At 39.2% G+C, this 27,962-nt stretch overlaps 1 protein-coding gene and 1 long non-coding RNA gene across 7 annotated transcripts in view; one reads left to right on the top strand and one right to left on the bottom strand.

Annotated features, from left to right (window-relative positions):
- LOC124872469 (WD repeat-containing protein 7) overlaps window positions 1-11,179 on the top strand; it is a 137,015-nt gene extending 125,836 nt beyond the window's left edge. For all 4 annotated transcript variants that reach the window (XM_047372518.1, XM_047372517.1, XM_047372516.1 and 1 more), the window contains one exon: window positions 7,776-11,179. In XM_047372518.1, coding sequence (XP_047228474.1) covers window positions 7,776-7,979 — 204 coding nt within the window. In that variant the 3' untranslated portion in view covers window positions 7,980-11,179. The remainder of the gene's footprint in view (window positions 1-7,775) is intronic.
- Window positions 11,180-11,635: 456 nt separating this feature from the next.
- LOC124872470 lies at window positions 11,636-22,935 on the bottom strand. Of its 3 annotated transcripts, none has more exons than XR_007039297.1 (3): window positions 22,842-22,935; window positions 13,300-13,455; window positions 11,636-12,011 (listed from the first exon to the last, which is right to left on the bottom strand). It is a non-coding gene; the product is annotated as an uncharacterized LOC124872470 (long non-coding RNA). The 3 variants fall into 3 exon arrangements; XR_007039295.1 differs by lacking the exon at window positions 22,842-22,935 and adding an exon at window positions 17,265-17,396; XR_007039296.1 differs by lacking the exon at window positions 22,842-22,935 and adding an exon at window positions 13,890-14,030.
- Between the last annotated feature and the right edge of the window lie 5,027 nt (window positions 22,936-27,962).

Genomic DNA, 27,962 nt, shown 5'->3' with positions numbered 1-27,962 from the left:
AACTCAGGTTATCCTCCATCTATACGTCTTTAGTTGAAGATAAAAACATTAATAACTCAGGTTATCCTCCATCTGTTCGTCTTTAGTTGAAGATAAAAACATTAATAACTCAGGTTATCCTCCATCTATACGTCTTTAGTTGAAGATAAAAACATTAATAACTCAGGTTATCCTCCATCTGTTCGTCTTTAGTTGAAGATAAAAACATTAATAACTCAGGTTATCCTCCATCTGTTCGTCTTTAGTTGAAGATAAAAACATTAATAACTCAGGTTATCCTCCATCTATACGTCTTTAGTTGAAGAAAAAAACATTAATAACTCAGGTTATCCTCCATCTGTTCGTCTTTAGTTGAAGATAAAAACATTAATAACTCAGGTTATCCTCCATCTATACGTCTTTAGTTGAAGATAAAAACATTAATAACTCAGGTTATCCTCCATCTATACGTCTTTAGTTGAAGATAAAAACATTAATAACTCAGGTTATCCTCCATCTATACGTCTTTAGTTGAAGATAAAAACATTAATAACTCAGGTTATCCTCCATCTGTTCGTCTTTAGTTGAAGATAAAAACATTAATAACTCAGGTTATCCTCCATCTGTTCGTCTTTAGTTGAAGATAAAAACATTAATAACTCAGGTTATCCTCCATCTGTTCGTCTTTAGTTGAAGATAAAAACATTAATAACTCAGGTTATCCTCCATCTGTTCGTCTTTAGTTGAAGATAAAAACATTAATAACTCAGGTTATCCTCCATCTGTTCGTCTTTAGTTTAAGATAAAAACATTAATAACTCAGGTTATCCTCCATCTATACGTCTTTAGTTGAAGATAAAAACATTAATAACTCAGGTTATCCTCCATCTATACGTCTTTAGTTGAAGATAAAAACATTAATAACTCAGGTTATCCTCCATCTATACGTCTTTAGTTGAAGATAAAAACATTAATAACTCAGGTTATCCTCCATCTGTTCGTCTTTAGTTGAAGATAAAAACATTAATAACTCAGGTTATCCTCCATCTATACGTCTTTAGTTGAAGAAAAAAACATTAATAACTCAGGTTATCCTCCATCTGTTCGTCTTTAGTTGAAGATAAAAACATTAATAACTCAGGTTATCCTCCATCTATACGTCTTTAGTTGAAGATAAAAACATTAATAACTCAGGTTATCCTCCATCTATACGTCTTTAGTTGAAGATAAAAACATTAATAACTCAGGTTATCCTCCATCTATACGTCTTTAGTTGAAGATAAAAACATTAATAACTCAGGTTATCCTCCATCTATTCGTCTTTAGTTGAAGATAAAAACATTAATAACTCAGGTTATCCTCCATCTATACGTCTTTAGTTGAAGATAAAAACATTAATAACTCAGGTTATCCTCCATCTGTTCGTCTTTAGTTGAAGATAAAAACATTAATAACTCAGGTTATCCTCCATCTGTTCGTCTTTAGTTGAAGATAAAAACATTAATAACTCAGGTTATCCTCCATCTATACGTCTTTAGTTGAAGATAAAAACATTAATAACTCAGGTTATCCTCCATCTGTTCGTCTTTAGTTGAAGATAAAAACATTAATAACTCAGGTTATCCTCCATCTATACGTCTTTAGTTGAAGATAAAAACATTAATAACTCAGGTTATCCTCCATCTGTTCGTCTTTAGTTGAAGATAAAAACATTAATAACTCAGGTTATCCTCCATCTATACGTCTTTAGTTGAAGATAAAAACATTAATAACTCAGGTTATCCTCCATCTGTTCGTCTTTAGTTGAAGATAAAAACATTAATAACTCAGGTTATCCTCCATCTGTTCGTCTTTAGTTGAAGATAAAAACATTAATAACTCAGGTTATCCTCCATCTATACGTCTTTAGTTGAAGATAAAAACATTAATAACTCAGGTTATCCTCCATCTGTTCGTCTTTAGTTGAAGATAAAAACATTAATAACTCAGGTTATCCTCCATCTGTTCGTCTTTAGTTGAAGATAAAAACATTAATAACTCAGGTTATCCTCCATCTGTTCGTCTTTAGTTGAAGATAAAAACATTAATAACTCAGGTTATCCTCCATCTATACGTCTTTAGTTGAAGATAAAAACATTAATAACTCAGGTTATCCTCCATCTGTTCGTCTTTAGTTGAAGATAAAAACATTAATAACTCAGGTTATCCTCCATCTGTTCGTCTTTAGTTGAAGATAAAAACATTAATAACTCAGGTTATCCTCCATCTATACGTCTTTAGTTGAAGAAAAAAACATTAATAACTCAGGTTATCCTCCATCTATACGTCTTTAGTTGAAGAAAAAAACATTAATAACTCAGGTTATCCTCCATCTATACGTCTTTAGTTGAAGAAAAAAACATTAATAACTCAGGTTATCCTCCATCTATACGTCTTTAGTTGAAGAAAAAAACATTAATAACTCAGGTTATCCTCCATCTGTTCGTCTTTAGTTGAAGAAAAAAACATTAATAACTCAGGTTATCCTCCATCTATACGTCTTTAGTTGAAGAAAAAAACATTAATAACTCAGGTTATCCTCCATCTGTTCGTCTTTAGTTGAAGATAAAAACATTAATAACTCAGGTTATCCTCCATCTATTCATCTTTAGTTGAAGATAAAAACATTAATAACTCAAGTTATCCTCCATCTGTTCGTCTTTAGTTTAAGATAAAAACATTAATAACTCAGGTTATCCTCCATCTATACGTCTTTAGTTGAAGAAAAAAACATTAATAACTCAGGTTATCCTCCATCTATACGTCTTTAGTTGAAGAAAAAAACATTAATAACTCAGGTTATCCTCCATCTATACGTCTTTAGTTGAAGATAAAAACATTAATAACTCAGGTTATCCTCCATCTGTTCGTCTTTAGTTGAAGATAAAAACATTAATAACTCAGGTTATCCTCCATCTGTTCGTCTTTAGTTGAAGAAAAAAACATTAATAACTCAGGTTATCCTCCATCTGTTCGTCTTTAGTTGAAGATAAAAACATTAATAACTCAGGTTATCCTCCATCTGTTCGTCTTTAGTTTAAGATAAAAACATTAATAACTCAGGTTATCCTCCATCTATTCATCTTTAGTTGAAGATAAAAACATTAATAACTCAGGTTATCCTCCATCTGTTCGTCTTTAGTTTAAGATAAAAACATTAATAACTCAGGTTATCCTCCATCTGTTCGTCTTTAGTTGAAGATAAAAACATTAATAACTCAGGTTATCCTCCATCTGTTCGTCTTTAGTTGAAGATAAAAACATTAATAACTCAGGTTATCCTCCATCTATACGTCTTTAGTTGAAGATAAAAACATTAATAACTCAGGTTATCCTCCATCTATACGTCTTTAGTTGAAGATAAAAACATTAATAACTCAGGTTATCCTCCATCTGTTCGTCTTTAGTTGAAGATAAAAACATTAATAACTCAGGTTATCCTCCATCTGTTCGTCTTTAGTTTAAGATAAAAACATTAATAACTCAGGTTATCCTCCATCTATACGTCTTTAGTTGAAGATAAAAACATTAATAACTCAGGTTATCCTCCATCTATACGTCTTTAGTTGAAGATAAAAACATTAATAACTCAGGTTATCCTCCATCTATACGTCTTTAGTTGAAGATAAAAACATTAATAACTCAGGTTATCCTCCATCTGTTCGTCTTTAGTTGAAGATAAAAACATTAATAACTCAGGTTATCCTCCATCTGTTCGTCTTTAGTTGAAGAAAAAAACATTAATAACTCAGGTTATCCTCCATCTATACGTCTTTAGTTGAAGATAAAAACATTAATAACTCAGGTTATCCTCCATCTATACGTCTTTAGTTGAAGATAAAAACATTAATAACTCAGGTTATCCTCCATCTGTTCGTCTTTAGTTGAAGATAAAAACATTAATAACTCAGGTTATCCTCCATCTGTTCGTCTTTAGTTGAAGATAAAAACATTAATAACTCAGGTTATCCTCCATCTGTTCGTCTTTAGTTGAAGATAAAAACATTAATAACTCAGGTTATCCTCCATCTGTTCGTCTTTAGTTTAAGATAAAAACATTAATAACTCAGGTTATCCTCCATCTATACGTCTTTAGTTGAAGATAAAAACATTAATAACTCAGGTTATCCTCCATCTGTTCGTCTTTAGTTGAAGATAAAAACATTAATAACTCAGGTTATCCTCCATCTGTTCGTCTTTAGTTGAAGATAAAAACATTAATAACTCAGGTTATCCTCCATCTGTTCGTCTTTAGTTGAAGATAAAAACATTAATAACTCAGGTTATCCTCCATCTGTTCGTCTTTAGTTGAAGATAAAAACATTAATAACTCAGGTTATCCTCCATCTGTTCGTCTTTAGTTGAAGATAAAAACATTAATAACTCAGGTTATCCTCCATCTATACGTCTTTAGTTGAAGATAAAAACATTAATAACTCAGGTTATCCTCCATCTGTTCGTCTTTAGTTGAAGATAAAAACATTAATAACTCAGGTTATCCTCCATCTGTTCATCTTTAGTTGAAGAAAAAAACATTAATAACTCAGGTTATCCTCCATCTGTTCGTCTTTAGTTTAAGATAAAAACATTAATAACTCAGGTTATCCTCCATCTGTTCGTCTTTAGTTGAAGATAAAAACATTAATAACTCAGGTTATCCTCCATCTGTTCGTCTTTAGTTGAAGATAAAAACATTAATAACTCAGGTTATCCTCCATCTATACGTCTTTAGTTGAAGATAAAAACATTAATAACTCAGGTTATCCTCCATCTATACGTCTTTAGTTGAAGATAAAAACATTAATAACTCAGGTTATCCTCCATCTGTTCGTCTTTAGTTGAAGATAAAAACATTAATAACTCAGGTTATCCTCCATCTATACGTCTTTAGTTGAAGATAAAAACATTAATAACTCAGGTTATCCTCCATCTATACGTCTTTAGTTGAAGATAAAAACATTAATAACTCAGGTTATCCTCCATCTATACGTCTTTAGTTGAAGATAAAAACATTAATAACTCAGGTTATCCTCCATCTGTTCGTCTTTAGTTGAAGATAAAAACATTAATAACTCAGGTTATCCTCCATCTGTTCGTCTTTAGTTGAAGATAAAAACATTAATAACTCAGGTTATCCTCCATCTGTTCGTCTTTAGTTGAAGATAAAAACATTAATAACTCAGGTTATCCTCCATCTGTTCGTCTTTAGTTTAAGATAAAAACATTAATAACTCAGGTTATCCTCCATCTGTTCGTCTTTAGTTGAAGATAAAAACATTAATAACTCAGGTTATCCTCCATCTATACGTCTTTAGTTGAAGATAAAAACATTAATAACTCAGGTTATCCTCCATCTATACGTCTTTAGTTGAAGATAAAAACATTAATAACTCAGGTTATCCTCCATCTGTTCGTCTTTAGTTGAAGATAAAAACATTAATAACTCAGGTTATCCTCCATCTGTTCGTCTTTAGTTGAAGATAAAAACATTAATAACTCAGGTTATCCTCCATCTTTTCGTCTTTAGTTGAAGATAAAAACATTAATAACTCAGGTTATCCTCCATCTGTTCGTCTTTAGTTGAAGATAAAAACATTAATAACTCAGGTTATCCTCCATCTGTTCGTCTTTAGTTGAAGATAAAAACATTAATAACTCAGGTTATCCTCCATCTGTTCGTCTTTAGTTGAAGATAAAAACATTAATAACTCAGGTTATCCTCCATCTATACGTCTTTAGTTGAAGATAAAAACATTAATAACTCAGGTTATCCTCCATCTGTTCGTCTTTAGTTGAAGATAAAAACATTAATAACTCAGGTTATCCTCCATCTGTTCGTCTTTAGTTGAAGATAAAAACATTAATAACTCAGGTTATCCTCCATCTGTTCGTCTTTAGTTGAAGATAAAAACATTAATAACTCAGGTTATCCTCCATCTGTTCGTCTTTAGTTGAAGATAAAAACATTAATAACTCAGGTTATCCTCCATCTGTTCGTCTTTAGTTGAAGATAAAAACATTAATAACTCAGGTTATCCTCCATCTGTTCGTCTTTAGTTGAAGATAAAAACATTAATAACTCAGGTTATCCTCCATCTATACGTCTTTAGTTGAAGATAAAAACATTAATAACTCAGGTTATCCTCCATCTGTTCGTCTTTAGTTGAAGATAAAAACATTAATAACTCAGGTTATCCTCCATCTGTTCGTCTTTAGTTGAAGATAAAAACATTAATAACTCAGGTTATCCTCCATCTATACGTCTTTAGTTGAAGATAAAAACATTAATAACTCAGGTTATCCTCCATCTGTTCGTCTTTAGTTGAAGATAAAAACATTAATAACTCAGGTTATCCTCCATCTGTTCGTCTTTAGTTGAAGATAAAAACATTAATAACTCAGGTTATCCTCCATCTATACGTCTTTAGTTGAAGATAAAAACATTAATAACTCAGGTTATCCTCCATCTGTTCGTCTTTAGTTGAAGATAAAAACATTAATAACTCAGGTTATCCTCCATCTGTTCATCTTTAGTTGAAGATAAAAACATTAATAACTCAGGTTATCCTCCATCTGTTCGTCTTTAGTTGAAGATAAAAACATTAATAACTCAGGTTATCCTCCATCTGTTCGTCTTTAGTTGAAGATAAAAACATTAATAACTCAGGTTATCCTCCATCTGTTCGTCTTTAGTTGAAGATAAAAACATTAATAACTCAGGTTATCCTCCATCTGTTCGTCTTTAGTTGAAGATAAAAACATTAATAACTCAGGTTATCCTCCATCTATACGTCTTTAGTTGAAGATAAAAACATTAATAACTCAGGTTATCCTCCATCTGTTCGTCTTTAGTTGAAGATAAAAACATTAATAACTCAGGTTATCCTCCATCTGTTCGTCTTTAGTTGAAGATAAAAACATTAATAACTCAGGTTATCCTCCATCTATACGTCTTTAGTTGAAGATAAAAACATTAATAACTCAGGTTATCCTCCATCTGTTCGTCTTTAGTTGAAGATAAAAACATTAATAACTCAGGTTATCCTCCATCTGTTCATCTTTAGTTGAAGATAAAAACATTAATAACTCAGGTTATCCTCCATCTATTTGTGTTATTGTAATCTGTCCCATAATGAAAGAAGTTAAGCCGGCACACAGTGGCTGTTTCTGGCTGGAAGCATGTATTGAACCATACTTACTGTCAGGTTCTTTACTATCAGCAGCTGCTGGTTTTAAATCCTGCATGCTGGAACCAGTCACTGAAGACTAAATACCCGCCAGTAATCACACTACTATATGTTAATGGTTGCTTAAAGAAACATAACATGATCCTGACAAGTTGTGAAATGTAAACACAAACTGTTTGTAATTTAGATTTCTAAATGCTTGACAGGCACAGAGAGCCTGAATGGAAGTTGAAAACCTCGTTAACACGTATTGCAGTCGGCTGCTCTTCATTATATGCATATTACTGCATAAAGTGATAGTTTCACTGTTAACCATCAGTGGAAAACTTTAAGTTACTGTTTATTGTTACTCTAAACCCAGATTCATTCGGCTCCCTGCTCATCCTGTGACACCTCATTCAGTTTTATCACGGGTCCCTGCTTACAGATGGTGCCACCTTCACTATTCAAACCTTCACAGAGCCAAACATGTAGAGTTTATTGGACCAGCCAACAGGAAGGCTAAGCTCTTCCATCAGGGTTTTCCAGGTGAGGTTTAGGAAATCACAACATTTTCTTGTTGGTTTCCAGATGAATACGAGCCTGCTGGGCAGCATCGGGATGCTGAACTCGGCGCCTCAGCTCCGCTGCATCAAGACCTACCAGGTTCCTCCGGTGCAGCCCGCGTCGCCGGGATCGCAGAACCACCTGAAGCTCGCCCGCCTCATCTGGACCTCCAACCGCAACGTTATCCTGATGGCCCATGACGGCAAGGAGCATCGCTTCACGGTGTAATCTTGATCGGACCGAGTCCCAGTCCGACAAATCTGGACCTGAATGATGGTTTGGGATTAGAGGCAGATTCATCGGGTGGTTCTGATCATTTACATTACCTGATAAAAATGCCTAAATTTAGTGAAGTCCAGCTGGAGCAGAAAGGTCCAAACCCAAACTCACGTCCAGGTTTGGTTCCTCTTTTATCTGCTGCTATGATCATGGTGGAGGAAGTTCTGTTTACGTTCTGATTTGTGTCGATGTCATTTTTTAATTCCTTTCTGTCTCATCATTCCTATTTATTTGTTGAAGTTTCTGTAACGTTTTTAGTTTGTTTCTGTTCTGAATCGGATCTTCTGACCATAAACCAAACAGCAGGACTGAAAACATCCTGGATGGCTTCATGTTTCTGATTCATATCAAGAGAAAGAAGGAAACTTTAGCTGAACTTTGTTGCTTGTGAACACAGAAGGCCGACACCATTTTCAGTTTTCCACACGTGCGCTTTGGCTTTAATTTGGATTTTTGTGACACCTTGGTTGTTTTCATCGTCTCTGTGCTTCACAGATGTGTGTGTGTGTGTGTGTGTGTGTTTGCACCAGGGTAGATTCTCAGCGTTAAACACACATTCTCACCTCAGACGGGTTCTCCTAAAAGCCAGGGTCCAGTTGAAACGATGGAGCGGCAGCCATCAAAGGAAGAAGAAATAACTTAAGGACACAAAATGACTTTTATTCTTATTTGAGATGCATTTACATTTAATCCCATATTTAGGTTCGATGCGTTTGCACCTGTCACTACTTAGCTGTTGTATGTAAATATTGATCTTTTTTCACACACATGCTTATTTTTGTGAGTTTCTGGTGAGCCTGACTGAGTTGGTTGGGGTCAAACGTTGTCTTCACAATCAGCTTCTTCATGCTTCTTCTGATCAGTGTCTGCTCAGAGCTGCTGTTTCCGCCGCTGCAGTGAACGTCTCGTCCTGTTCGCTTTGTTTCTCGTGGCTCGGTGTGAGCGTCTGCCTGCTGCCGGTTAGACATTCATGAGTTTGTTTCCTGACATTTAATTAGCTGAACAGTTGGAGTCTTCATTTGAAAACATCAGATGGCCAAAGGATGAGGAGGAACTGATGAAAACATCTATAAAACACTGAAATGGCAGACGGTATTAGCTCTTTTTTCCTCTATTTCAGATTTTATTGATGTTCAACATCTTTGTTTCAGTTTAAAGCAACGATTGAACCGTATTTACTTCCTGAGCCACTCCTTATATTTCTATGTACATCCCAAGGATCTCCAGTAGAGCGGTTCTGGCTTCTCCTCCTGCTGGAAATCCAGAAAAGGCCTCAAGGTTTTCCCAGAACGTTTTTCTTACCTGCTCTAAAACATTTACTGGAGACACCGGTGAAAGTTTTCCTTCCTGCCCTGGTTCTCAACCTGCGGCACATGTACCACCGGTGGTACTCTGGCCGGCTGTAGTGGTACTCAGAGGGAATTTTACAACTGGAACCTTTGGGATTCGTTGATATCCTCGCTGATCAGCCTAGCCGTTAACACGCTGTACTAACATGAAGGAGGCTGAACGGTTCTGCTCTTGTCAAACAGTTCATTTGATGCAAATCGTCACAAGTGCAAAAACAAAGTGTTTCAAACAAAGTGTATTTGCAAGGCAGCCATGTTGGATTTTGAGGCCTTCGGCTGGTCAGAAACCTCAACTATAAACTTAGAAATTTCAAATTGGGAGGAAAAATGGAAATCATAATTATTTTTCAATCATGCCTGATAGATCTTTTTTACGACATAACAGCAGAAACTAAAAAAATCAAGTTATCTGTCAAGATGGCTGTACTTCTAGTATAGTTCTGGTACAGAACCGCTGCTTTAGTTGTTTTGTACCAGACGTTTGGGGTTAAACGTAGCGCTGCGTCAACCAGAGAAACCGGTAAATGTTTGGCAGTTTAGGGAAAAATGATGTTGGAATTGACCCAGAATTTTCCTCCTCATCCCTGGTAAAATCTTTGGATTTCTACCAAAACCTTCACCAAAGATGAGACTGTTATTACTATTATTATAATTATTATTATTAAAACCTTTATCAGAACCACAAATTTGTCCCAGAACTCTTTGTTTTCTCTCAGATCTGCTTGAACATTAAATTACTGTCCAACATTTTCACCAGGAAAGTTTTTTACTTTAGTAAAACTTCCTGATTTGTTTTCCTGTTTTTTTTTTTTTTGTTTTTTTTTAGAGGAGCTAATTTTAACGTTATCTCTAGTGAAAGTTTCGCATTTTTACCAAAACTAAACCTTTTCTAATGTTGAAACTTTAATCTGAGGTTCCAACTGTTTCTTCAAATCTTTCTTTTATTGAATAATTGTTTTTATTGGAGGAAATGTTGTATTTGTGCTTTTTGTTGTGAGTTGGGTTAAAACTGGATCTCCTCGGTGCTGCAGATTATGGACCGGGTCTTTGTAGATTTTACTGCTTTAAAATGTTGTCAAACGTTTAGCAATCAGTTTTATTCAGAGGAAACTATCTACATATAAATCTATATAAAATAATATCTCTAAAATGGGTATTTTCTGTCAGACTTGCGTTTACTCAATCTGCTGTCAGAAAGCTTCTCACAGTGTAACACACCTGTACACCCGAGCGTGTCAAAGCTTTTCACAAGTTGTTCTTCTCCTTAAAGGAAAAAACCCACATCCAGGATCTGGTCAGAGGGATTTCTGAATCATCCTGACAGCTCTGAGATCTTAATCTTTCCCTTTCAGCAGCACTCTCTTAACAGTTTGAGGAAATATGTTTTCGGCAGCCTCCCGGGGGAGGACAGGTGAGAAAAATGAGGGAGGCAGAGAGGGAGAGGCGAAGAGTAAGTAAGGAGCGAGGAGGATCAGAGCATCCGAGCAGAAAAAGGAGCTTCTGTGGTGAAGGCAGTGAACCTTCAACACAGAGAGTAAAAAACTACAAACCACAAAGAAAAACTCTCCTATGACTTTAATCTAATGTTATTATTTAAAGCAAATAAGTTATTTTGAACAGATTTTAGGCCCATTCTGTCAGCTTTTTGATATTGTTTACAGTGACTTCAGTGTTGATATTGTGTGAAGTGATGCATGTATATGAGCTTTCCTCGATGTAACACAGCTGCTGAAATCGTATCAATGTGTCGTATTAAAATGGATTAAATGTGAGTTGATGTTTAATAAAGACATAGATGAAGCTTTGGCTCCAGTTTTGGTTTTTTGTATCGTTCCCATTTCTTCTCAAGATGAATGCTTTGGATTTTATTTGGGATTACTTTGGCTTTAAACCGGAAGAAAAAGGTTGTAAGTACAGCGGTGAGTGTAGTGGCGGCAAAGGCCTCAAACATGACGACCTTGCATGAGCATTTATGTGTTCACCATCCGGCTCAGTATGCTACGCTGTCACTCACGACCGGTTGCTCGGAGCAGTGTGTCTGGGAGCAGAAGCCTGGAGACTTAGCAAACTGGCACCCTACGAACAAGTTTAAAAGCACTTTTTGGAGAGTGTTAGTCACTCCTGAACCAGAGACGTCTGCAACATCTCTCTATGGAGAAAACGACTGGACTATTTCCCAGTGATCCAAGGTCCTCTCTTTAAATCAAAGTAAACGTTGGATCGATGCAGAAATTCATGCAAAAGGAGCCACAGCCATTTATTGAGTACAGACAGTGTGGAGTACTTGGACATGCCGTTCAGTAGGCCCACTGGTCCGCTAAGTCGCAGTCATCAGCAATAACAGTAAATGCTTGAAATACATCTCTCTGTCTGGAATGAATGTATACAACTGAACTTCTGAAATAACTTGTGTTGCACACTGAGATAAACGGTGACAGTAGCTGTACAGAACCTGGGCGGCCCAAACATTTGGTGTGAAAACAGAAAATAAATAGAGAAATGTTACATTTTCGGCTTCAACCTGTGAGACACAAAGTTCTTCATCTCCACAGCATCGTCCAGGTTTCTCTGGTCGACCGGATGCAGCAGGAGCTTCAGCTGCAGGTGTCAGGGTTCGATTGGAGGGATCCACCTTTAATGATGAAAAAACAAGATCTTATTGCTGAAAACAGATGAACCTCTTATGATAAAAGATTAATAAAATCAAACTTCTGTAAAATAAAAACTAAAAAGACCAACTCTCATTAAAACAATTTGAATCATTCCTGAACTTTGATCTGATCATAGATCAAAGTTCAACGCAGGAATAGATCAATTCCTTCTCCCTCCGATCTTCTCACCTTCCTGATACATTTAACTGATGATCAAACTGCATCAGGTGTCTGGATTCACAGAAAATCATGTCTGTTCATGACTTGGAAGCAGAAATATGGTTAAAGTGTTGGATATGTGTGTAAATTAACTGTTATTCAGGTATTTTATCTTCCCTGTAAGATATTGAACTGAATCTGACAAAAAATCAAATACATAAAATCTTTGTTTCTGCTTTGCATCAGTAACAAGCAGCAAAAGAAAATCTTTAAAACCAAATTACTTTCACATTTCTCCTTTCTAGTGTTTCTTTATTTTGTACATTTTCTGATTTCTTTTGTCCTTTTTAGCTTTTTTTTCTTATTAAATAATTAGCTTTGACTTTCTTTTCTGTTGGTTTTTATAAGAAGACAACTGAGTCTGTGTCATAGTTCACTGTAGGAAAAAAATCCAAATATGTTGCGTTTGATACTGGTTTATTTACCAGCAGTTCTAGGTTTAATGTTGCTCGATGGTGGGTGGCTTCAGCAGCAGTGTGTGTCTATGTTCCCTGTGATGGACTGGTGACCTGTCCAGGGTGTCCCCCGTCTCTGGAGAAGGGCACCAGCTCCCACCCCACCCCACCCTGCAAGGACAAGCAGGTATAGACAATGGATGGATTTAATTCAAAAATACAAAGAAATTACCAAAAACTGTTTAAAAAGTAAAACACAGGTAATGCGGCGGTGGTGCAGGGGTAAAGCGTGCGACTTATGTATGGAGGCTACGGTCCTCGGCTCAACCATCACAGGTTTGAGTCCCAACCCGTTTACTGTTGCTGCATGACTTCCCCTCTGTCCACCCCATGTCCTGTTGGTCAACTTACAAAACAAAGGCCACTAGTGCCACAAAAAAAAAAAAAAAATTACAATATATGACCATGTTTTCTTTAGTAAAAATCCAAGCATTTTTAAAATTACCAATTTATTTTGGTGTAAAACATGACATTTTCTAGTAAATTTTCATTTAGCAGCTTCAGGTAATTCTTGTTTCCACCCTTGTGTTCGTGAAAGTTTAGTTTCTCAGAATAGTTAAAGTTTTGGTCTTTATCTGCTTACTGTGAGTCACACCTGAAATGAAGGTTTATTCAGTGTAACATCACATCTCAACATGGTCAAAGTGAGAGCAGACTGGGGACGTTGGCAAGCCAGAAACTTCTTCCACAGGTTGGATATCTAACTCTTCAAAGGTCTGCAGGTTGTTTCTCAGGTTCCACGAGGAGGCTTCTGAAATCACGAGAGACAAGAGATGATGAGAAAAATGTTAAGCTGCAGCTGATCAATACCATCAATAACCTGATGGGGGTTCAGACTGAAAGCTGATTAAAGGCAGCGGCTGAAACCAGACGGGGCGGGAGGAGAGATCCTACAAGAAAATAAAAGAAAGAAAGAATGCAGAGGATGTGCGATAAATAGAGCTGCAGGTCAAAGGTTAAAGCCATTAATAGGATCTGATATTTGTCCTGAGAAAAAAATCCTGAAAAAAAAGAAACTATAGATGAAACTACAGCTGTCTCCAGGTGCTGCTCATCAAATGTCTTATTAATGTACCATCAGTGTAAACACTGCTATAAAACCAGGGGTTTTGCTAGTTTGCTTTTTTTTTGAGCATACAGTTGTCTGTTAACACTATGCCAAGGCAGAAAGACATCAGCAATTACCTTACAGAAGCAAACGTTGCTGCCCATGATTCTGGGAGGGGTTGTAAGGTCATTTCCAAATTGTCTGAAGTTCAAGAGAGAGAGACTATTCCCAAATGACACCATTAAGGACAATCACTTCATATCAACTGTAAAGCACGGTAGTGGAGGGTAGAAATCTGTAAGGGAGCAAATAATTTCTCATTGCACTGTATTTGACCATAAATCAGCAACAAATCCACGATTTTCATTTGCTTTAATGCCTGATTTTCTTTCATTTCTGTTGTCCTGACAGCTCTCTGAGGGGTCATCTGGAATAAAGATCCCAGCTGGAGTTCACTTCCTCTGGTCTCAGATTAGTTAATTGATTTTCTGAGTGTAGCAGCTGACTAAACTCACTTGTTTATTTTCTCCTCCTCAAATGTTTCCCACATCTTTGTTCTTGTTTAGTCTTTTTTAGTATAAATGTGAATTTTTTGGAGACCATTCAGCCTCATTTCATGTATTTCTCCATTATTGATGTTCCCAAAAAGTTTTTTCCCTCTCAGATATAAACAGATTATCCAGAGACCTGCAGTTGTTTGTGATCAATAAGATCTCTGAGCTGGACGTGAGAAAATCTCTACTTCTGCAAATGTTTCGTTGCAACTAGGCTGATTGATACGAGCCAGTTTCAGCTACAGTACAGCAGTATCCCTGCTTTGGAAATAGTCTTTAAGTAATCCTTTCAAAATAAAGGACTACCCACAACCCCTTAGAATGGGTCTATATACAGTATACAGGTCCTTCTCAAAATATTAGCATATTGTGATAAAGTTCATTATTTTCCATAATGTCATGATGAAAATTTAACATTCATATATTTTAGATTTATTGCACACTTACTGAAATATTTCAGGTCTTTTATTGTCTTAATACGGATGATTTTGGCATACAGCTCATGAAAACCCAAAATTCCTATCTCACAAAATTAGCATATTTCATCCGACCAATAAAAGAAAAGTGTTTTTAATACAAAAAACGTCAACCTTCAAATAATCATGTACAGTTATGCACTCAATACTTGGTCGGGAATCCTTTGGCAGAAATGACTGCTTCAATGCGGCGTGGCATGGAGGCAATCAGCCTGTGGCACTGCTGAGGTCTTATGGAGGCCCAGGATGCTTCAATAGCGGCCTTTAGCTCATCCAGAGTGTTGGGTCTTGAGTCTCTCAACGTTCTCTTCACAATATCCCACAGATTCTCTATGGGGTTCAGGTCAGGAGAGTTGGCAGGCCAATTGAGCACAGTGATACCATGGTCAGTAAACCATTTACCAGTGGTTTTGGCACTGTGAGCAGGTGCCAGGTCGTGCTGAAAAATGAAATCTTCATCTCCATAAAGCTTTTCAGCAGATGGAAGCATGAAGTGCTCCAAAATCTCCTGATAGCTAGCTGCATTGACCCTGCCCTTGATAAAACACAGTGGACCAACACCAGCAGCTGACACGGCACCCCAGACCATCACTGACTGTGGGTACATGACACTGGACTTCTGGCATTTTGGCATTTCCTTCTCCCCAGTCTTCCTCCAGACTCTGGCACCTTGATTTCCGAATGACATGCAGAATTTGCTTTCATCCGAAAAAAGTACTTTGGACCACTGAGCAACAGTCCAGTGCTGCTTCTCTGTAGCCCAGGTCAGGCGCTTCTGCCGCTGTTTCTGGTTCAAAAGTGGCTTGACCTGGGGAATGCGGCACCTGTAGCCCATTTCCTGCACACGCCTGTGCACGGTGGCTCTGGATGTTTCTACTCCAGACTCAGTCCACTGCTTCCGCAGGTCCCCCAAGGTCTGGAATCGGCCCTTCTCCACAATCTTCCTCAGGGTCCGGTCACCTCTTCTCGTTGTGCAGCGTTTTCTGCCACACTTTTTCCTTCCCACAGACTTCCCACTGAGGTGCCTTGATACAGCACTCTGGGAACAGCCTATTCGTTCAGAAATTTCTTTCTGTGTCTTACCCTCTTGCTTGAGGGTGTCAATAGTGGCCTTCTGGACAGCAGTCAGGTCGGCAGTCTTACCCATGATTGGGGTTTTGAGTGATGAACCAGGCTGGGAGTTTTAAAGGCCTCAGGAATCTTTTGCAGGTGTTTAGAGTTAACTCGTTGATTCAGATGATTAGGTTCATAGCTCGTTTAGAGACCCTTTTAATGATATGCTAATTTTGTGAGATAGGAATTTTGGGTTTTCTTGAGCTGTATGCCAAAATCATCCGTATTAAGACAATAAAAGACCTGAAATATTTCAGTTAGTGTGCAATGAATCTAAAATATATGAATGTTAAATTTTCATCATGACATTATGGAAAATAATGAACTTTATCCCAATATGCTAATATTTTGAGAAGGACCTGTATGTTGTAATTTGTAAGTTTTTTCCCCCCACAACGATTTAGGATCCCATGTTCAGATCTTTGTTTTGTTTGGACAATTCTGTTTGGTGTTTCTGCTCTTTGAATTAGACGTTTTTAAATTCTTCCTCCTCCTTCGGTTTTGAAGTCATTTTTTGATTTGCTCTACCAAAGGTTGAGGGTTGCTGATGATGTATTTATAGGAAGAATCAGGTTTAACCTGGACCAAACCTTAACAGTCGTTACATAAACAATGTTTACTTACAAAGTTAGAAAAATATGATTATGTTGCAAGTAATGACTGTATTGAACTGAGAGCCAGAAAAGGCCAGAAATAAAATAAATTGTTAGTTCATTTAAATTTAATTGTTCAATCATTTTATCTTAAGTCAGCATTGACACAGTTTAAACAAGAATTAAATCAGTCTTGGCTTAAATAAGTCATTATTAAAGCCTTCTAGGACTTGGACTAGCTAGCTAATGAGCTAGCAGCAAATATTTAGAATCCAGGTACCCTAAAAGTTTTACATTTAGTATGCTAACTAGACTCCGTAATTTATGGTGAACTTGTCATGTGGAAATTTATTTAGCTAGCTAAATAGCTAGTTATTCAATGTAGCCAGCTAACCACTTTATGAAAAAAAATTAGCTTGCTAGCTACCCTGCATTTATGGTGGATTTCTCATGTAACTTATCTGGTAATTTAGACAAAGATCTTTACATTTGAATAGGTTCCTATAAAACATAGTGGACTTTACACGTTGGCATTTATAGCTAAACAGTTAACTAGCTAGCTTACTAAGCATCGTATTATTAACAGCATACAGATGTTTTTATTTCCTCATTTCTAGTTGAATAAAAAAACAATGTGTTCATATAAAATATTTCCCATAAAAATATGTAATTCTATGCAAATTAATCTTTCTTCTGTCTGTTCCTGGAAAGCTATATTATCTTCAAGGTTAGAGGTCTTTGTACAAATAAACCAAACTGAGGAAGAGTGACAGTACCCTGCTTCTTCTTTATCAGACTGATTGCAGCTTCTTCATAGTTTATAAAGTCATTAAAGACATTCAGCTTGTCCACAGTGAGTGTTTAAAGATGCTTTGACCCAAGTTCACTGTAACCATGCTGGCAGCAGGCCTCAAGTCTCTGGAAGTTCTTTGTCATAAACTTGATCGATTCAGAATCAAAGCAATAAAGACAGTTGTTGGAAGTATGATTATTGATTAAGTAATCTTGATCAATAATTATAATTAAAAATCATAAATTGACAAAATCAACTTCTTAACCAAAATCCTCATTTATGAATCGAGACCAGAGATGTTTCTGGTGTTGTAATTGTGGCTCAACGCCTTTGACAATTACAACGTTAAATACTCCGTAATAATTGATAACTATTACCAGAGATGTCACTGTTTAATCGACCGTTTCTGCCAAAACGTGTGGAACTTCAACCTTATCTTGACTGACGAATCACTTTTGCACAAAATAAACACAAAACGCCTTCAGTTACCATCTATGTGAATATTTATTAATCTTCACCTACTCAACATGCAAAGTTCTACATAACAAGGGTAACACATCTAACTAAGCAAAATAAAACAAACAGCAGTGGGTGTGTATTGAATCAACCAGCAGTTATGGCAAAAAAAAAAAGAAGGAATGAGAATATGGAAAAGGGGTGTGGTGGCGAGTGGAGGTGGGGCGCAGCTCCACTGTAACTCAGTGATGTCCAATCATAAAACCCCCAACTCCTTAGCACACAAAGAGTTATAAAACGTTTGGCGGCAAGCTAGCGAGCAGTGAGATTGGAGACAAAGGAAAATGGGGAATTTCACCATGAGGTTATTCTAACAGTCAAGTCTTACAGCGCACCTGTGCTGACTCTCAGATGGTAAAACACGCCCAGAGCTAGGAGCGCAGCGGCTTCCGACATCAACACAGCACATCAAAGTGTCAATAAACAAGGTTACATGCACATATCATTCAGAACACATTAGATTCTGACTGCACTAAAAATCTCCTCTACCCTGCCCGGCTATTCCTAATAAAGAAATAAAAGATTAAAATAAAGGATGGGTTTTACTTGGTGAAGTTTCCTTCTGGGGCAGCGAGTGAGAGGGAAAAAAAAGGGGGGTGAAGCGTTGCTGCACGTCCGCAGTTAAACTCCAAGAAAGCGGTCAGTCCTCGTCCTTTGGCCTTCTTGGCGAAAAGGAAAAATATGATCTGACCATCAAAGTCGACATGGGATGAAACACGGTGGCGATTCGTTTCCTCGAACTCTGTGTTTTTTGTTACGTGTTAAACTCACGTCTTCGATCGGCAAAGTGAAATTTCTGGCCTTCTTAGTCCAGAAACCTCAGTTATGAATTGTTCGTTGGCCAACGAGAGAGAATAAATGAAATCCACTCAGGACTCTTCTCCAGGTGATGCTTCAGATGTTGGTGATCGGGTCACGATCTCCAGCTGAAGGCGGGGTGTTCAAAACGGAGGCCTTCCTATATAGCGTCTTGTGACGTCAGACTTGGGACGCTCGTCATATCAGTCGCAGTGCTCGACAAGATATGTAGGAGCGGACTGTCCTGGATACAAAATGGCCGATGCCATTGGAGAGGCACAGTGACGTCCAACAACGTGCAGATAGTCCAATATTCAGCAAACAAGTGGTCCAACATTCCCTCCTAGGTTCAAAGGGTGAGATGAATCGCAGTCTTTGAAGCTACTGGGACCATTCTGTCCTTTGCTGAACAATCAGTTATCCATGGCGAAGCAGAACAAACAAAACTGTCTCCGTGTTCCTCAAAACCTATGACTGGGCAGAGTAGAGGTTAGCCTGGGCAGGACTAAAGTCTGACTAACTCATACCTTTCTACGTTGTTCAATGAGAAAATACAGGACAATACATTCCTATCATCATTACATTCTTTGGTCATCAGCTTTGGTAACCCTGAGACAAAATGAAACAGCAATAAAAGATACCGTACATATATATATGTATATATATAAAAAGAAAACAAAATCATGGTTCATAGTTTATTTGTCCAACTTCTATTAGGCACTGGAACCTGGCTGTGTCATTGGCAGAGGTGGTGCTATGAACCGTGGGGGAATGAATGTGAGGGAATCAATTCTGGCCTGTAAATGCTTAACGTGCTGGTTTGCGGTGTATAATAAAAAAAAAACGAATGTTTAAAACAGATTTAGGCTTAAACCATTAGCTCTTCCAAATGATGATGGGTTTTAATATGACTCCTGTCTCTAAACTATCTAGATGTGAAAAGAGGGAGAAAAAGAATAAATGAATTGCAGTACTTAGGCTATAAACTAGGTGTGTTTGTGGAGGTTGCAAGGTGTCTGCTGTGGTGGACTTAGGATTTCTCTACTAAGTCCAGCAGAACTAGGCCAGTGGGTATCTGTGCCTCGGTAGGACTGTCTACAGATGAACCAACCTCCTTTAATAAGATTTTGCATGAAATGTCTGGCAGCGTGTGTCCATTACATCATTCTTAATCACTTTTGTGAGGTCTGCTGTGCATGCAGAGTGTTATGGAAAATTATCGTGCCAACTTACAGTTTAAGATTGTGTCCTAGAAGGTAGTTCTATATTTAACTGTTTCTGTTGAAGAAAGGTGTTAGTGATTAGTGCATGTTAGTGTGAGTTCATGAAACATGCACCTATTTAACTGGTACTACGCATTGGTCTCTCCTTTCCCGGACATTGAGACAAGCTCTGTTCTTGGGGAGGAGAGTTCGATGTAGGACTTCATCTGGTTCAGCCAAAGTGCAGCAGCTGGGATGATGGTGTCAACCTTTTCTGACAAGCATCCAACCCACTTGATGAAGCTGCATGTCACAGTTAGGAGGAATTTGTTACCTCCTGCTAATTTTGGAGCTGGTTCGACCCAGTTGGTCTGAAGGTGGAACCACGGTAATGTAACACCCCTTTGCTGAAGCAGAGGTTGACTGGTTGGCTGGGATGGCTGAAAATGGCGGCACGTTAAACATCCTTTGATGTTGACCTGGGTGTCGTAAGACGTTGGAGGCCAGTGCGCCATCTGTTGGAGGGTGTGGTGTGTGGCTTTATAGCTCCTATGGCACCCTACAGGAGAGTAATGGGCGAAGGATAACGTGACCCCCCTTTGGTCTGTTGGAACAATGTCCACAGCATGGGAGAGCTGTTTGATGCCAATCTGCACACTGGCTGTCTTGAGGAGAGGGCGGAGCCCCTCTGCTAAAAGGAGTGTGTGGCTGTGTTGTGCCTCAGTTACAAGGGGGTCTTTTTGGCACAAACGGTCATACAGCTCTCTAATGGTTGATGGATTTCCCAGCCAGAATGCTAGTAGCACTTCTGGTATGAACATGGTTTCCAGGTGTACACCTTCCACCACTTTGGGGTTGTAAGTGTCCACACCTGGGTTCTTTAAAGAGCCAAGAAATACATGACTGCATCTGGCAGGAGTTTCCTGGATGGCTGGGTGCAGCTGTGTCTCAGAGGTGCCCATGACTGGCTCTGATGAGGGCCTGAGAGGTTCTTCGGGCTCCTCTAAGCTGGTGATCTGGTTGGCCACAAAGAGTGGTTTGCTGCTTAAACCCAGTGGGTTTTGCACCTCCGCCTGGACCCAGAGTGGGTTCTGGTGGCAGTCAATGAGTGGGGCCAGCCCACCTGTCCAGCAGGTCCTGGCCACCAAGAAAAAGCTCTTTGTTTAATGTGCACATATAGATGGGGTGCACCAGAGCCGTGTCTTCGAGTGTGATGTCCAGCTCCACCCAACTAGTGATGCATGATCGGTTTTGGGTGCGGCTGGTGATGCTTACATCACAAGCGTCGGCCTGAAATGGTTCATTCAAGGAGAGCATGGCTCTCCTTGAATGAACCACCTCCTCAAACATGATTGACCACATCAGGTTGATCTCTGATCCTATTTTAGAATAGAAACTCAGTTGGAAACGTCCTCCTATCATGATCACACAGTATAGACGACGTGCATGTCCATTTTAGTTCAGTTTACCTGAGAACCTTGGAAAGATGGTTTGTGGTGTTTCTCTTGGGGAGGTCCCAAGGGGTACTTGGAGTTTCCCAGGTTTGTCTCCCCATCCGATCAGGTAGACTCTGATGGCTGTGGAGACTGGGTCCACGCCTAGTCATACTGACGGGAAGTTTGCGTCTAGTTTAACTGGAGCGTCGGCTTCCTGTTTCAAGGGTTGTGGGGGCGTGATGGCCTGACGCACCGCTTCTGTTGCCATCTTACGTAAGGCCTCTGAGCATATTTGCGGATCTCTTGCATGCTCATGGCCTTGGTTCTGCAATACATAGTAACATCGTATCGCACACTTTCATGAAGGTTGTGGAGGAACAGGGATTTAAAAGCATGTTCCTCCTCCATGCCGGGCGCATTACGTCCTTGGAAGTAGACGGCTCTCAAGTGCCGGTAATACTCCCTTGGTGCTTCGCTTTTCTTTTGCTGGATAGTGAAAGCACCAAGTGTGATACAAAATGGCCGATGCCATTGGAGAGGCACAGTGACGTCCAACAACGTGCAGATAGTCCAATATTCAGCAAACAAGTGGTCCAACACAGTTAAAACATTTTTATATTGCTTAGAATGTGATATTTGCATGTTTTCGAACCTTGGATAAGTTTAGATTTTAAACTGAAACCCTTCCCAGTGGCCTCTTTGCGGATCTTCATACCTAAAGTTGAAAAAGTTCATTTATATTTCTTTCATCTTTTCCAGGAGCTCCATGACTCCAGCAGCAGCAGCAGCAGATTTCTGCATCACAACCACTAACCTGCTAAGTTCCTCCCCAAGTTTTCTTTAATCCTGGGAAAGTATGGCGCTTATTGAACACAGGACAAAGTCCTCCGAGTTCAACATTTAAACTAAAATAAGAAGGAAAGTCGATGTTAAGCACAGAACCAATGGAGATCAAAAACAGGACAACGTGTGTGCTTAGCCCCAACAAGCTTGAGTTTGTTGTTAAAGTTGGCGAGGAAGAGGAGGGTGCAGGGTAGTTAAGGGCAGTGAGCCTGTGATCCAGCACAGCTGGAGAGAGAAAATATCGACATGGTGTCAGAAAACCATCAGTCCCTCAGGTAGGCATTAAAACTTGGCCAAAATCCCCTGGAGACTCCGATCCGAGCTTTGATTCACTGGGATCTCTCACATCAAGCACAGGAGCACAGAGGAGGGGCCCCTTGCTCAGGCAGGGGGTCTCCCGACTTTAAAAGCACAGTGCTGTCAAAATGTAAACGCTCCTGCCTTACTGTTCAATTATCAATTCAGCTTTAAAGCAGCGCTGCGGCTTAAAGCAGGATCAGTATGACTAACGGCAGTAAAGACGTAGGGATTTCTGGGATTGTGGAGAGGATTATGTGTGTTTGGATGGAGCTCTGAGATCATTAAACATTCTTAAAGATGTTGCGGGTCCATCTTCTTAAGGTTTCACCCAGACAAAAGTTACAGGTCTCTTCAGTGTGGACAGTTAAAAAACAAAAGTTAACGTTGGCAAACCTTCTTAAAATGATTAATTCAATCAGAAAGGTCAGAAACTTAAAATCGTTTCTTTTTAAATGTTTGACTAACCTTCTGAATGACTGAGTGAGGGCTTTATTCATGCTCAGTGAGACATCTACCTCAGTAGTTCTCGACCCTGGTCCTCAGGGGCCCCTGTCCTGCATGGTTTAGGTGTTTCCCTGCTTCCACACACCTGACTTTAATAAACGGGTCATTAACAGCGTTCTGAAGCACTTGATTGCATGCTGGGGAGGTAATGCAGTCTTTTGGATCAGGTGTTGTGGAGCAGAAACACTTCTAAAACATGAAGGACCATGGGGACCAGGGTGGAGAAACACTGATCTACACCTTTTCTAGCTATTCCAGTTCTCTTTTAATCTGCATGCAATTATAGTTAATGTGGACCTGTTGGTTTGTTTGGTTAACAACCCAGAAGCTCTGTGTGAATAAGTTAAAAGTTCAAATCAGTTCAGATGATTCTCTTGCCATCCTTATTAAGTATAAATTCAATATAATTGGTTCTGGAGGCTGGTGCTGGAGCAGTCAGAGAGGAGCCAAGATCCAATTGGACCTTTCACCGTCTTAAAACAACTGAAAGACATCAGAGTGGTTTATGTGAATGCTGTTTATGGCCCTTTGAACTGCCCTCATGTTAGCATTGGAAAGTTATTTACAGAGAAATTGATAATCACAGTGTGCTAAAATAGTATTGGCACCCCTAGACCTTTACTTTACCACCACGTTTTAACTGTTAGCTCTGCCAGTTCTGGATAGAGCATATTTACAGACAAAGAAGGTTTGTGGTTGTGAGTGTTTCCACCGTTGAGTCCAAAGCAGGCCCACTGATACCGAGCAGTAAGTCCTCCCACTGCATCAGATGAGTCAGATGAGGTATGGATCAGGCACCGACAGTGTTTGTTCAGCAATAAAACTAAAACCATTGACTCTGGAACAGCAACTACGATATATGTAACTTATACAGCTGCTATAAACTCCACAGAAAGGTTTCACTGTTACAAATTTAGACTTACAACTCCACCCAAAGGTTCCTGGTAAATAAAAAAAAAAGCCCCCCCTCACCCAGGGCCTTTTTCTGGATTAAATTGCTACCCTGGAAAAAGAACAGAATCAAGCTGTTGCAGTGGCCTAGTCCAGGGGTGCCGAAGTCCAGCCCTTGAAAACTAATCTTGCAGCTTTGAGATGCATCCCTGCTCCAACACACCTCAACCAAACCATAGACATTAATACGAAGACATCCTATCGAACGCTGAACGGTGTGTCGACGTCGCCGCCATTTTGTGGAGTCAAGTTGGAGAGCCAAAATGTTTCTTACGTGTGCAGCATGGAGTTGTTCGAACCGTTTAGGTGTCCAAACCAAATCATGGAAGCTGCGCTTTTTTGTAAGAGTCCTTACAAAGATTTTGACTTTATTATTGTAATTTCCAAAAATAAAATCTCTTACCCTGGACCTAATTCTCCGTTGTACCTACGAGCATAAGAGTGTGTGTGAATAAGTAAATAAGGTGAGGCATTAACGTAAATTTCTGTTAAAATCTGCTTTATGAAATAAAGTCCCTTTATTTGTATTAGTTCACATCGCAGCCTTGCCTCCAGCAATGTGGCGGACGTCTCAGCACCGGGCCAACCTAGTCAAAGAGGCATCTACGTATTAATGTCTATGAACCATACGGCTGAATTACTTCATCAGCATCATGTCCTTCAGCTCTGCAGAGTCCTCGTAATAAGACATTCATATGGTTCAGCTGTGTTGGAGCAGAGATGAATCCAAAGGCTGAAGGATCCTAGCTATCAAGGACCAGTTCCTTAAGCACCCCTGGACTAGTCAAAGTCTAGACCTCAATCTGACTGGAACGTTGTGACGGGACCTTCAGAGAGCTGAGCAGAGATAGAATGTCTCAAACTTCAAGAAGAGTGGAACAAATCTCCATAATCCATAAGTAGCAAAAGATTTGACATTACAGCAAATAATTAAAAACAACCTCCTGCAGCTCCTCACTTTTTTCAGTGTACAGAGATGAACTCTTGTCTATTTTAATGAAACAGATCAGTGCCTCAAAGAGCAAACTTTCTACCATTACATATTGATCAAAAATTACTTATGCAGCAAATTCAGACCCAGCTCCTTTTAATCTGCTTCCCTTAATTCCTTTCATCAGTTGATGTGAAGGCTTTCCTCCATCGAACGCAGCACAAACCCGCTTTTTATCCCTCAGCCTGCAGAGGAGTAAATGTGAAGGGAATTATTCTCTTAAATACAGAAACTAGCGAAAAGTTTACTTTCTTAGTTCTGCTGGATGCGTCATACGTTAAAGCTGGCTCCATCTTCAAGGCACACTGCATGGATTTGATTTGCTCATTGGACCCATCAGAGCAGGAAGTGACCCAAAGCTAAAATAACATCAGATAAAAAGAAGCAGCTTATGGAGAGGTTTGCATGATCTAAAAATTGATCAAATTTAAAGAAGAAATGTTTTAAGCCTTGTTTTGGTAACTCATATGTTTCTGTGCTTCAAAGATCCTCTCCTCATTGGGTCAAACACACATTGGACCATTTACCCTACACACGTGTCTGGTTCCTCTGGGAATTTCCACTTTGACCTCTGCTAGGCTCATCCTGGAAATATCCCATCTGTCCATGTTGGAGACTTGCAGAAAAAGCCGCTCAGTCCTCACAGTACTGCTTTAAACTTTAACAATAAACCCACCTTTCATCTTCAACAGGAAAAAATTAGAAAAATTTATTATAATGTCCCAATGGTTGGCAGAATGGAGTAGGAGATGGTTAGATGGATCGCGGGCCTTCTCTGGTGGTGCTGAGCCAAAAAAGCTAACTGGTTGTAGATTGAAAATTTCTAGCTGAAGAGGTCCATCTGATGCCTCCCTTTGGAGGTTTTATGGGCACATCTCACAAGGAGAAAACCCCAGGGAAGACCCAGAAGAAACTGGAGAGAATATAAACCCCATCTGCACTGGAAAAACCTCCTTTGTTCACGTAAATGATAAATCATCTTTAAACTCCAGGGTTTATTCTGGAGGACCACAGGGTTCAGTACTTGGGCCAATTCTTTTACCATATACAGGGGTTGGACAATGAAAGTGAAACACCTGGTTTTAGACCACAATAATTTATTAGTATGGTGTAGGGCCTCCTTTTGCGGCCAATACTGCGTCAATTCATCTTGGGAATGACATATACAAGTCCTGCACAGTGGTCAGAGGGATTTTAAGCCATTCTTCTTGCAGGATAATGGTCAGGTCACTACGTGATACTGGTGGAGGAAAACGTTTCCTGACTCGCTCCTCCAAAACACCCCAAAGTGGCTCAATAATATTTAGATCTGGTGACTGTGCAGGCCATGGGAGATGTTCAACTTCACTCTTATGTTCATCAAACCAATCTTTCACCAGTCTTGCTGTGTGTATTGGTGCACTGCCATCCTGATACACGGCACCGCCTTCAGGATACAATGTTTGAACCATTGGGTGCACATGGTCCTCAAGAATGGTTCGGTAGTCCTTGGCAGTGACACGCCCATCTAGCACAAGTATTGGGCCAAGGGAATGCCATGATATGGCAGCCCAAACCATCACTGATCCACCCCCATGCTTCACTTTGGGCATGCAACAGTCTGGGTGGTACGCTTCTTTGGGGCTTCTCCACACCGTAACTCTCCCGGATGTGGGGAAAACAGTAAAGGTGGACTCATCAGAGAACAATACATGTTTCACATTGTCCACAGCCCAAGATGTGCGCTCCTTGCACCATTGAAACCGACGTTTGGCATTGGCATGAGAGACCAAAGGTTTGGCTATAGTAGCCCAGCCGTGTATATTGACCTTGTGGAGCTCCTGACGGACAGTTCTAGTGGAAACAGGAGAGTTGAGGTGCACATTTAATTCTGCCGTGATTTGGGCAGCCGTGGTTTTATGTTTTTTGGATACAATCCGGGTTAGCACCCAAACATCCCTTTCAGACAGCTTCCTCTTGCATCCACAGTTAATCCTGTTGGATGTGGTTTGTCCTTCTTGGTGGTATGCTGACATTACCCTGGATACTGTGGCTCTTGATACATCATAAAGACTTGCTGTCTTGGTCACAGATGCGCCAGCAAGACGTGCACCAACAATTTGTCCTCTTTTGAACTCTGGTATGTCACCCATAATGTTGTGTGCATTTCAATATTTTGAGCAAAACTGTGCTCTTACCCTGCTAATTGAACCTTCACACTCTGCTCTTACTGGTGCAATGTGCAATCAATGAAGACTGGCTACCAGGCTGGTCCAATTTAGCCATGAAACCTCCCACACTAAAATGACAGGTGTTCCAGTTTCATTGTCCAACCCCTGTATATGCTTCCAATAGGTCAACTTATCAGGCAGCAAGGAATACATTTTCACCGTTACGCTGATGATACTCAGCTTTACTTATCCATAAATCCTGATGAGCCCAACCAGTTAGAGAGACTACAAACATGTCTTGAAGACCTAAACTTGGATGACTTTAAATTTTCTGCTTCTAGATTCAGACACTACAGAAGTTGTCGTCTTTGGACCGGAGTCTTTAAAAAAGAAACTGCTTAGTCAATCACTTAACCTAGATGGCATTAAATTGACCTCCGGTAATTTTGACCAGGACATGTCATTTAAATCCCATATTAAACAGGTTTCTAGGATTTCCTTCTTTCACCTCTGGAACATTGCCAAAATTAGAAATATCCTGTCCAGGAGTGATGCTGAAAAACTAGTCCATGCATTTGTTACTTCAAGGCTGGACTATTGTAATTCTTTACTATCAGGATTTCCACAAAATGTAGTTAAAAGCCTTCAGCTGATTCAAAATGCTGCAGCAAGAGTTCTGATGAAAATTAAAAAGAGAGATCATATTTCTCCTATTTTAGCTTCCCTTCATTGGCTCCCTGTTAAATCCAGAATAGAATTTAAAATACTCCTCCTCACATATAAAGCCCTTAATGATCTAGCTCCATCATACATCAGAGATCTGATTGGTCCATATGTTCCTAACAGAGCACTTTGTTCTCAGACTGCAGGTTTACTGGTGGTTCCTAGAGTCTCTAGAAGTAGAATGGGAGGCAGATCCTTTGGTTATCAGGCTCCTCTCCTGTGGAACCAGCTCCCAGTTTTAGTCCGTGAGGCAGACACCCTGTCTAC

Source organism: Girardinichthys multiradiatus, chromosome 8 (genome assembly GCF_021462225.1).
Source record: "Girardinichthys multiradiatus isolate DD_20200921_A chromosome 8, DD_fGirMul_XY1, whole genome shotgun sequence".
NCBI lineage: Eukaryota > Metazoa > Chordata > Actinopteri > Cyprinodontiformes > Goodeidae > Girardinichthys > Girardinichthys multiradiatus.
The sequence above is the reverse complement of the archived record's forward strand: the minus strand, read 5'-3'. Positions and strand labels throughout refer to the sequence as shown.